Here is a 12,583-nt window from a genome sequence, read left to right on the forward strand (position 1 = left end):
TAATAATTGTTGCAAGTTTAAAAAGCAGCATTATTTTTTAAATCAATATATAACAACTTCCAAAGTTTTTAACATCTCTGAAATTTTAAGAAAACTGAAATCATTTTTTCTTGATAAAATCTTCCTTTTGACTAAACACATCAGAAAGAAAAGGCACAAAGATTACTCCAACCTCTGATTCCAGAATAATACTGATTAATAGAATGCCACATCAACAGTCAACTGCTTCAAAGTACTTTAAGACTACTATATCCACAGAAGCACAAATAATGATAAACATATGGCTTTAGTCACTATAAATATGGTTAATAGGAACCCCATTTTTGAAAAATTAGAATATGCTTTCCATTCATTTAAACTACTCTAAAACGTTATCAACATACAGATGCATGTACCCATATAGTCTTCCTCCCCAGCTATAAAGTGTTACTACCTCTATTAAACATATTTCTCCTAAAAGACAATATTAAACAGGTTCTTTACTTAAGTATGCCTTCAATTTGACAAACATGACTCAAGTGCAAAAGAAAGTAATTAGGTAAATGTTAGCTATCACAACAAAACCCGTTAAGAGGTTTTTATGTGAGATGTTCTAAGCATTTAAAAGATAAAAGCACATGGTCTTATAGGCTAGCATACATCAAATTAAAAACGTACCAATTTCTTCCACTTCTTCCAAGAAGTCATTGTATTCTCTTAGACTAGGAAAATCTTCTTCCCTTTTATTGTATCTTTAAGAAAAAAGAAATCTACATATTACATATCATTGCTTTTAATATTATCTAACTGGTTCGCTGTTCTTACCTAATTCATATATGATACATGGAAAAGAATTGCTTACTGTGTAAAACATCGTTCTCTATTTTTTTATTTTTATTTTTTGAGATGGAGTCTTGCTCTGTTGTCCAGGCTGGAGTGCAGTGGCACAATCTTGGCTCACTGCTACCTCCACCTCCCTGGTTCAAGCAATTCTCCTGCCTCAGCCTCCCGAGTAGCTGGGATTATTACAGGCACACACCACCACATCCACTTAATGTTTTTTTGTATTTAGTAGAGATGGGACTTCACCATGTTGGCCAGGCTGGTCTCAAACTCTGACCTCAAGTGATCCGCCCACCTCGGCCTCCCAAAGTGCTGGGATTACAAGCGTGAGCCACTGCGCCCAGCCTAAAACACTGTTTTTCTTGACACCAGGTTTGTAACCAGGCCAAAAATGCAATTCTTAAATTCTTATGACTACAGAGAAGAAGTAGGATCAGGAGAAAATGGTACAATATGCAAAATCCTTGTTAAGACTTCAGGGAAAGATAAATTGGGAGCTTGAAAGATTGGAAAATGAGCTTAAGCAAGGCATAACATTGGAAATTATGGTATTATTTACTTCTAAGGGATTCACTAATTTCCAAAACACAAAAAATTGAAGTGACTCCTCCATTTTTCATGACATAGTCTAAAAAATACTAGATCAAGAAAATCTGTAAATATTGTACCTGTGAAGAATCAGTAAATTGCAAGGAATTAACAATGAAAGATCAAAATCTAAGAGACTACCTTGCAGAAGTTATACAAACAATAAAAGAGCCGCTAGGGGCATTGATAAAGTATCATTGGTTATGTACCTAGAAGGATGCTGCTAAAACACTGGTTACCTGGGTTGAAATGTATACCATCAAAAATAAAAATAAACATATCAATTATTTCTCATAATAAAAGAATGGATAAAAGGAAACCCAAAACTATTAACAAAGAGTAAAGAGTAAAACCTAAATTGTAAATGAAAAAGACAGATTAATAATATATAGGTATATATACACATATATACACACATATATATACTATGCCCATGTGTGTATGTATATATACACAAAAATATACAAGCCAAAATAAACTATAGCTAACATGTGATTTTCTCTAATAGCCTTCAAACTTCAACTTAATGTTACCTCCTCAGCCTACACCTGACATTGACCACAGCAACACTGAGTCGCTAACTATATAGCACTATTCTCAGTCTATAACAAATAACATTTGTTTTGGTTTACCTGTTTTTTGTCTTTTTGCTATCCTATGCTACTGTATGGTAAGTCTCGTGAGGACAGAGTTCATAGCTGTTTTACTCATCACTTCATAACTACTGCTTAACATGCATAACATGTTTACACATAGTAGTAGTGTTTACACATAGTAGGTACTCAATACATAGTAGGTACTCAATACATGTTTATTAATCAAAAAACAAATACAAATGAATAATGAAGCCATCAATCAAGAGGCTCTTCTTTAACAAAGATAAATCATATTACTCAGTTCTCTAAGAATTTAAATGAATTTATAGTTATTTACTTGCTAATCTGTCCACATTTATGAGCAAATAATAATCAATTATTGACCTAATTGTTAAAGTCCTCTTTGTTGACTGAATCATTTGAGCAGGAATACTTACATCTTTAGCACTTTTTTCCTGATCTCAACCTCCTTGTCAACAGTGGGATCTTCAAAGAGTTGTACCCTGAAGTTGCTCTTTCTGAGCGGAGTACCACACTCAGGGCAGTTTCCAGCTCCTCTCACAAACAGTAAATCTACACAACTTTCACAGCTGTAAGGACAGAAATAAAACATAACATTTAAGCCAATGTTCAAATCTACAACACATCTGAATAGTTTGCCCCTATGGGATAAGGAGAGTGAGACTTGAAAACTAGTCACTTATTTAAAATCTTACCAAAAAACTTTCTGGAAAATGTTCATTTTCATTTGGAGCTTACTTTTCAGATATAGGTATCCCAAGTGATACCAGTTTAGTTTTACAGATCAAACAAATTTATAAATTAAAATAAATTGAGTGAGAGACTAGGAAGAAGAGCAGGATAGGGAGAAGTCAAAGAGCATGTAAAAGGCTAGTGTATGGTCACCTCCATCCCCAGTCCCAATATCATCCATAGACCTGGGCAAGAGAAGCCTCTGCCAGTGGCCTGCTCTTTAGAGAGCCCTGTATATCCCAAGCACTAAAATAGATGTTTTTTTCTTCCTTTCCTTGTAAGAATGTCTTTTGAAAGTTCAGCAATCAACTGAGCAAGTGACAATTACAAGAAAGAGGTGCTAGTTGAATGAGGCCCCACTGGCCAGAGGATAAAGAACTTTGAGTGCTCCAGTATGTGTGGGAAAATGAACACAACTTCTGCCATGAGAAATCCCAGAAAGAGTGGCTGCTTATAAAAGCTTTATTCAGTTAAAGTTCGTTGCCCCAAATAAAGCAAACTGAATTCCCAGGCAAGCCAGGTTTCCCAGATACCTGCATCCCCTTTTCTGGTAGTGCAACATTAAGAAGGGCTTACAACTTCCTAGAAGACTTGAGTTGAAAAAACAATGAACTGGAGAGGCAAACCTCTCTATAACCAGATTCCTGGGGACTTGGCGGGATCTGTTAATATACTGTTTTAGATGGGTCTAGGTACCACCCCAATCATCCCTGCCCTACCCCAACAGATCCATACTACCACTCAGTCAGGCAGGTTACAAGGATGGGAGGAGAGGGCAGTTCCTTTAGCCTCTGAGTCTTGAGGGTATAGGCTGCTGGCAACTCAACATGCTGTGTAGGAAATCAGGCTGGTCCAAGGATGTGGCTTGATTTATAACTTTTAAATATTCAAATGTTTTGATAAATATTTAAACATTTGTAGTCCTCCAGGTGTAATCTTGCCCAACTCCATATGTGTTAGGGCCACACAGTCCTAATCACTCCTTTTGTTAGCAATATCTGACATCATCTTATTTATTTCTGTGTTCTGTCTCCTAGACAAGGAAGTACAGTATATTTCATAAGGACAGAATGTTGCCTATCTTGTTCTCTATCCGCAGTGCCTAACACTAAGTACTCACTAAATAAACTTCACAGAACAAAAAAATGAACACAAGACAAAGGGAAAAAGAGAAATTCTAATGAATAGAGAAGAGTTGATTTCTTCCAAGTGTGTATTTAACTTACAGAATAAGCTAAATAAGAAAAGTAATAAGAAAAATAAGAATTTTTAAGGTTATTAGTAAAATACTAACATTGATCTTTATATATATATATACACACACACATATATATACACACATACACATATGTATATATATATATATATATATATATTTTTTTTTTTTTTTTTTTCGAGAATGCAGTGAAGTTATCACAGCTCTCTGCAGCCTTGCCCTCCCAGATTCAGGCAATCTTCCCACATCAGCCTCCTCAGTAGCTGGGATAACAAGCACACACCGTCACGCTCTGCTCATTTTTTTATTTTTTTGTAGAGACTGAGACTCCCTATGTTGCTCAGGCTGGTCTCAAACTCCTGGGCTCAAGCGATCCTCCTGCCTTGACCTCCCAAGGTTCTGGGATTATAGGCAAGAGCCACCACTCCTGGCCTATATCTCTATCTTAATAGTGTCACTAAAAAGTAACAGGGAAAAATTCCAAAGTTCATAGTGTCATTAGCAAGATCAACTAAACCCCAGATAAACCACTTTGGACTTAGGAAGTTTCAGAATGGTGCATTTCCACTATTCTCTGTGGTTAGAGGAAATTAAACCCATCCATGGAAGGTGAAAACAGACACACTTTATAACTATACTAACTAAAGATATTTATAAGCAAGCAGCTATCCAAAATATTCAAAATTACAGAGCCATAAATAACATTATATATCTCAAGGTCTTGGAGATTAGACTCAATCAATAGTTTAGTCAGCAAGGTAATATAGAACATTAATATTTCTAAAAGTCATATTGTATATTAGACATAATATATTGTTTCCAAAATCAGTTGTACATCTCCACTTTTTATAATCTGCCTTGTCATAATAATTTAAACAGTATTAAAATTTTTTATTGCAGTTTATTTTCCTATGTAACATTTTCCATTTCTAATTTTAACTGTGAAAAGAATATTTTTCTTTAAAGCTTATAAAATATAGAATTATATAGAAAAATAATTCAAAGTTCTACTTCACTGTGTTCTGTATCTCACTTCCCATGGGTAATATGCTACTGTTGAGTTTAGTGTTTGTGTGGCCACATCTTTTTCTACATATTTACAAAATATATATATAAAAACTAAACATTAAAAAAAGAACAGGCCAGGCGTGGTTGCTCACGCCTATAATCCCAGTGCTTTGGGAGGGCAAAGCAGGAAGATAGCTTGAGGCCAAGAATATAAGACCAGCCTAGACAACATGGCTAGATCCCTCCCTCTACAAAATATAAAAATTAAAAAAAAATTAGCCAGATGTGGTGGTACATGCCTGTAATCCTAGCTACTCAGGAGGCTGAGGCAGGACAATCACTTGAGCCCAGGAGTTCAAGGTTACTGTCAGCTGTGATCAGCCACTGCACTCCAGCCTGCGTGACAAAGCAAGACCTATATCCAAAAATAAATAAATAAATAAAATAAAGAACAGGAGAAATAGGCTGGGTGCAGTGGCTCACACATGTAATCCCATCATTTTGGGAGGCCAAGGCAGGCAGGTCACTTGAGCCCAGGAGTTTGAGACTGGCCTGGGCAACATGGCAAAACCTTGTTCCTACAAACAAACAAACAAAAAACAACAACAAAAAAAAAAAACAAAAAATTAGCCGGGCATGGTGGCACACGCTTGTAGTCCCAGCTACTTAGGAGGCTGAGATGGAGGATCACCCAAGCCCAGGAGGTAGAGGCTGCAGTGTGCTGTGATCATGCCAGTGAACTCCAGTCTGGGCGACAGAGCGAGACCCTGTTTCAAAAAAACAAAAAAAAAGAAGAAGAAGAAGTAGTAGTAGTTGATAATTGCTAGTTCATTTTATCTGGCAACAGAGCAACCAAAACAGCAGTATATGGGCAATCTTTTGCCTCTAGGAGTGCTAGGAATTTTTTCAAATAAAACTTTACATTCTGCAGAAAACAGAAAAATCTGCTGAAGAAGCCCAAATTTTCAGTCATTATCCATTTCCAAAAACATTTTTATGGTTTTTGTTTTTAAAAATCAGAATGGTGCTCATCCTTTTTCTCTCTGAATGACTTATTTTTAGCAGATTTTATTTTATCAAGAATATTCTCGTCAAAATTTTAGTCAATTGTTCGCTTTACTTTTTAAAGAACAACTATATTCCATGTAGAATTTCAAATATTATTAAAACATACTGGCTTAAAAAAATTATTCATAGTTTGTCAAAAACTCTATACTTAAGACTTTCTGTGAAGTAACCTAGTTTCATCAGCACTTTCCATTCTTCATTAGCTCCTTGGCTTTTAAAAATGAAACAGAAACCTATGGTCTTGCAAGCTAAAAAACAAGTAATAACATTGTTAAAGAAAAATTTTATTTTTACAATAAATTCTTCCTTAAGCCCATGTGTACTAAATTATGTAAGAAAGAAGCAGGATATTAATTTAAAAAAATTTTCCTTCCAAAATAAACCTAACTTGTCTATACAAAAAAAATATTGATTGAAGTGCCATATCTTTGAACATTAAAAATTTAGAAACCTTAATTCAACTAAATCATTTGACAAAAATCTCTGCTCTAACTGAATCATAGAAATTTTAGAGGTAGAAATGACCTAAATGATCACCAGTTAATTAAAATATTATCAACATCCAATAATGAAATGCGTTAAAGGATTCACGGAAAACACACGAAAAAAATAACACCTGGTGCATTTTAGAAAAGGCAGTCAATTTATAAATAGACTTTGTTCCAATAGTTTGCTTACAAATTAGCTGCTTGGAAATCAAAATACATTTTTCCCAAATAAACTATTTATATGTGATGGTTAGGGTTTTCAACTAAACTGGCCCAAAAAAGATGAATAAAATATTAGACATTTTCTTATTTTTCTCTCCTTCCTAACCTCCACCATGAGTTGACGATATCAGCTTTCAAGCAGGAACTAAACTGAAATTTTAAAAGAATATTCTACAAGTTTTGGTCCCCAGAAAGTAACCAATTGAAATCTTCACCTTAAAAAGGTTTGAGATATTCTTAAAGCCCAGATATTTGTAATTTTAAAAAACTTATGACCTCAAAACGAATAACTTTTGATAGAAGGGGTATACAATCTTAATAAAAGTAGAGACTTATTTGCATACATGGACTTCAAGCCAATTAGCCATGGGATCCAGTTAACTTTGTCTACGATAATCATTTCTCATTTATCTCAGCAACTAAAATAGGAATGTGTTACATTTACTTATGTGGCATTCTCAATTTAAACTTTGGAATATTTGCTGTTAAATTTCCTCATCAGTCCTTTCATACCTTTAGGCTAAATTGCTATGAATCACTTGATACCTAAAAGGGAACTCAGAATCTATGTATTCCAAATCCTGAGAAAAAATTTATAAACTACCTCAACGAAGTGCTTTTGGAATATGAAGCAAAAGAATTCATCCACAGGTAGAGAAGTGATGGCCTGGGAGCAGGTATTAAAACATTACGAAGAGATAGTAGACTCTCAGAAGAAAAAAAAAAAAAAAAAAAGATATTGCCCTCAAAATTTTAAAAAGCATGTTTACCCATTTTTTCATTATCTTAGAACTCAAAATTAATGTCTAATCAGTCTTCTGTTGGCTATTATCATTCAGCATAGCAATTTTCAACTAACAAGCAAATAATATAAGGTACAAATTCAAATAGTATATTTAAGTCCATTCTGAGCCAGAAAAACGGAGCTGTGTAAAAACAAATATTTGTACTCAAGGGAAAAGGAAAGAGTTAATAATTAAATAAAGCTGTGCCAGAAAAACATACTTTCAAACAAATGGGTTTGTATCCTCCTGACAGACAGCAAGGACCATGGAATCTATCCAGTTTTCCTTTTTGCCCCTTTGCCAGAAAACTCCTAAGCCAAATTTAAATCCTTTATGGAATAACACTATAAATATTTTCTAGAAAGAGGCTGGAAATATATGAAGGAACGTAGAAAGAAAATAACATTCATTAGGGCTTTTGCGATATGATGTAGATATTATTTTCCTTACTACATAGATGAGGGCATTAAGCATGGAGAAGTCGAATAACTGGCTTAAAATCATATAACTAGTAAGAATTCACCATTACCCTGTGAATCCCATATATCTGAGACAGGACTCAGTCAATTTAGGAAGTTTATTTTGCCAAAGTTAAGGACACACCCTCAGGAGGTCCTGATGACATGTTCCCAAAGTGGTCGAGTACAGCTTGCTTTTATACATTTTATATTGATAATCATGATATACATTTTATATTAATAATCACTGTGTGTAAGATATACATCAGTTTGGTCCAGTAAGGTGGGACAAGTCGAAGTGGGGGCTTCCAGGTTAGAAGTAGATGAGAGACAAAAGGTTGGATTCTTTTGAGTCCTTGATCAGCCTTCCACTGAATACACAATTTAGTCTGGCTCAGTGAAACTGCATTTTTACATAAACAATAGGGCAGAGGAAGCAATCAGAGATTCATTTGTCTCAGATGAGCCTCAGAGGAATGACTTTCAATAGAATGGGAGGCAGGTTTGCACTAAGCAGTTCCCAGCTTGACTTTTCCCTTTAGCTCAGTGATTTTGGGGGTCCCAAGATTTATTTTCCTTTTACAGTCCTCTTCATACTCTACACTTTCTCCTTCAATCTTATTCTTACAATTTTTATAAGGACCTATGAAAATAATCATCCTAAGTATCTATTTCTAGCCTAAAAATCTCTCCTAAATTCCTATTACACACTGCCTATTACACAATTACTCTTTGATATCCCACAAGTTACCTCAAACTCAACATACTCAAAACCAATATTCTTCTGTGTCAGATACACCAACTTTGTGCATAAACATTCATATACTATGGTGAAAACAGAAAAAAAAAGAAAAAGAAGTAACTCTATTACAAAAGCATACTTTGAATACTATCATAAGCTTTCAGCCAATGAGCAACAGCTCAACAAATTATACTACATACTCCTAGCCAGCATGTGTTAATGACACATCATACTCCAAATGCTCTAAGCCAAGAACATTTTCTGAAATATGTGGACTATTCTGTAGCCATTCTTTCTGCCACTGATGAATAGTTTCATCCTGATAGCTAAAAAGGGTGTGCATGTGATGGTGCTGGATGTTAAGATTTAAGACATTAGAGGTTCAAAGCCCCTTCAGGGATATGGTTGAGGAACAAGGTAAAAGCTAAGTTAGAAACTGGAGGGAAAAGTCTGTCTAACTTTATGAAGGGCTTCAGAAATAATACTGCAGACTGGGAGAACTGACAATTACAGGCATGCCTCATTTTATTGCGAATTGCCTTACTGGGCTTTGCAGATATTTCATTTTCTACAAATTCAAGATTTGTGGCAACGCTGCCATGGAATGAGTCTATCGGCGCCATTTTTCCAACAGCATGTGCTTACTTCATGTCTCTGTTTCACATTTTGGTAATCCTCACAATATTTCAAACATTTTCATTATAGTTATATCTGACATGGTGCTATGTGGTCAGTGATCTTTGGTGTTACCATTTTAATTGTTTCAGGATACCATGAAAAGCACCCACATATAAACTTAATAAATGTTGTATGTACTCCAACTGCTTCACCAACTGTTCCTCCAACTCTCTCCCTCTTCTCAGACCTCCCATTCCTTGAGACACAACAATATTTAAATTAGGCCAATTAATAACCCTACAATGGACTCTTAGGTGTTCAAGTGAAAAAAACAGTCACAGGTTTCTCACTTTAAATCAAAAGACAGAAATGACCAAGCTTCCTGAGGAGGGTGTGTCATAAGCTGAGATAGTCCAAAACCTAGGCCAACTGCACCAGTTAGCCAAGTCATGAATGCAAAGGAAAAGTCCTCAAAGGAAATTAAAAGCACTGCGCCAATGACACACAACGTTAAGAAAGCAAAACAGTCTTATCGTTTATACAGAGAAAGTTTCAGTGGTCTGGATAAAAGATCAAACCAGCCACAACATTCCCTTAAACCAAAACCTAATCCAGATCCTAATCCCTAACTCTCTTCAATCCTGTGGTGACTGAGAAAGGTGAGGAAGTTGCATAAGAAAAGTCTGAAGCTAGCAGAGGTTGGTTCACAAAATTCAAGGAAAGATGCTGTTTCCATAACATAAAAGTGCAAGGTGAAGCAGCAAGTGCTGATATGGAGGCTTCAGCAAGTTATCCATAATATCTATCTAAGATAATGATGAAGGTGGCTACACTGAGAAACAGACTTTTCAATGCAGATGAAACATCCTTCTATTGGAAGATGCCGTCTAGGACTTCCATAGCTACAGAGGAGAAGCCAATTCCTGGTTTCAAAGCTTCAAAGGCAAGGCTGTCATTTCAGGAGCTAGTGCAGCTGATGACTAAATTGAAATCAATGTTCATTTGTCATTTTGAAAAATCATAAAGCCCTTAAATATTATGCTAAATCTATACTGCCTGTGCTCTATAAATGGAAGAATAAAGCCTGAATGATGGCACATCTATTTACAGCATGGTTTGCTTAATATTTGAACCCACTGTTGAGACCTATTGCTCAGAAAAAAAGACTCCTTCCAAAATGTTACTGCTCATTGACAATGAATCCGGTCACCTAAGACCTCTGATGGATATGTGCAAGGACATGAATGTTGTTTTCATGCCTGCTAACGCAACATCCATTCAAAAGCCCATGGGTCAAGGAGTAATTTTGACATTGAAGTCTTGTTATTTAAGTAATACATGTCATAATGCTGTAGCTGCTACAGACAATGATTCCTCTGATAGATCTGGGCAAAGCAAATTCAAAACCTTTTTGAAAGGATTCTAGATGCCATTAAGAACACGTGTGATTCATGAGAAAAGATAAAAAATATTAACATTAAAAAGCATTTGGAAGAAGTTGATTCCAATCCTCACAGATGACTTTCAGGGTCTGACCTCAGTGGAGAAAGTAACTGCAGATATGGCAGAAACAGCAAGAGAACTAGAATTAGAAGTGGAGCCTGAAGATGTGACTGAATTGCTGCAATCTCATGATCAAACTTGAACAAATGAGTTTTGGCTTCTTAGGGATGATTCTTGAGATGGAATCTACTCCTGGTGAAGATGCTGGGAACACTGTTGAAATGACAAGAGATTCAGAAATAACATATACAGTTAGTTGATAAAGTGTGGCAAGGTTTGAGAATTGATTCCAATTTTGAGAGAAATTTTCCAGTAAGTAAATGTTATCAAACAGCATCACATGCTCCAGGGAAATCTTTCATGAAAGGAAGAGTCAATAGATGCAACAAACTTCATTGTTGTCTCATTTTAAGAAATCATCAAGGCCACCCCAACCTTCAGCAATCACCACCCTGATTAGTCAGGAGCCATCAACATCTGGGCAAGACCTTCTACCAGCAAAAAGATTATAGTCACTTTTGAAGGCTCAGATGATTGTTAGCAATTTTTAGCAGTAAAGTATATTTTAATTAAGGTATGCACACTGTTTTTTAGTCATATTTATATTGTACACTTAATATACTACAGTATAGTGTAAACATAACTTTTATATGCACTAAGAAACCAAAAAGTTTGTGTGACACACTTTATTGTGCTAGTCACTTTATTGTGCTATTTGTTTTATTATGATATTTGCTTTACTGTGGTGGTCAGAAACCAAACCAGCAATATCTCTGAGGTATGTCTGTATACGAGTAATAAGGGAAAGCATCATGGCCACAGGAGCATTCAGGACTTTGGAGACTTGAAAGAATGATGTCCCACTAAACCAAGCTAGCATCTCCACAGAGACCTTTACTATAATTCTACTTCGGGGAAAGGAAGGGCAAATTCAACTAATACTCTGATTTCCATTAATGCAGGTCCTGCACTAAATAAGGTATGTCTTTACTTCCACCATGATTCAAAGGAGCTAAAAATACACGTACCTAAGTATGTCCAAAAAGAATGTCAGCAATTACCTGAAAAGGCTATTATTAAAATGTTTCTCCCTTTTCCAAATAGGTATCTATAGATGCCAGATAGTCTTTATTTATTTCAACCAAAACATACGACAGACTCAACACAGAAGCAGATGTGAGAATCTAGTTTTCTTCTCTTAAGCCAAGCATTTTAAAAAGATTTGCAAAAATGTAAAACAATGCTACTCATCTCACAAAATGTTTTTGTTTTGGAAAATATAGTTACATTTCATAAAAATATAGTTTGTGGTAACATGTAATAGGTTTATAATTTTTGATGAATAAATATTTCAAAGTTTCCAAATTTTAATTCCTAATATGATAAATGTTAACAGATATAACTTTCATAAATAAGAGGTCTTGAGGGTCATCAATAACTTTTAAAATTATAAAAGTTACTAACGGCCGGGCGCGGTGGCTCACGCTTGTAATCCCAGCACTTTGGGAGGCCGAGGCGGGCGGATCACGAGGTCAGGAGATCGAGACCACGGTGAAACCCCGTCTCTGCTAAAAATACAAAAAATTGGCCGGGCGTGGTGGCGGGCGCCTGTAGTCCCAGCTGCTCGGAGAGGCTGAGGCAGGAGAATGGCGTGAACCCGGGAGGCGGAGCTTGCAGTGAGCCGAGATTGTGCCACTGCATTCCAGCCTGGGCGAC

General features: G+C 35.7%; 1 protein-coding gene across 2 annotated transcripts in view; it reads right to left on the minus strand.

Annotated features, from left to right (window-relative positions):
- Positions 1-12,583, minus strand: part of MNAT1 (MNAT1 component of CDK activating kinase) — a 235,133-nt gene that overhangs the window by 172,368 nt on the left and 50,182 nt on the right. For both annotated transcript variants that reach the window (XM_032134753.2, XM_058429795.1), the window contains exons 2-3: positions 2,444-2,596; positions 658-731 (exon numbers count right to left, since the gene is read on the minus strand). In XM_032134753.2, coding sequence (XP_031990644.1) covers positions 658-731; positions 2,444-2,596 — 227 coding nt within the window. The remainder of the gene's footprint in view (positions 1-657; positions 732-2,443; positions 2,597-12,583) is intronic.

This window comes from Hylobates moloch, unplaced genomic scaffold, assembly GCF_009828535.3.
Source record: "Hylobates moloch isolate HMO894 unplaced genomic scaffold, HMol_V3 SCAFFOLD_16, whole genome shotgun sequence".
In the NCBI taxonomy this organism is placed as follows: Eukaryota; Metazoa; Chordata; class Mammalia; order Primates; family Hylobatidae; genus Hylobates; species Hylobates moloch.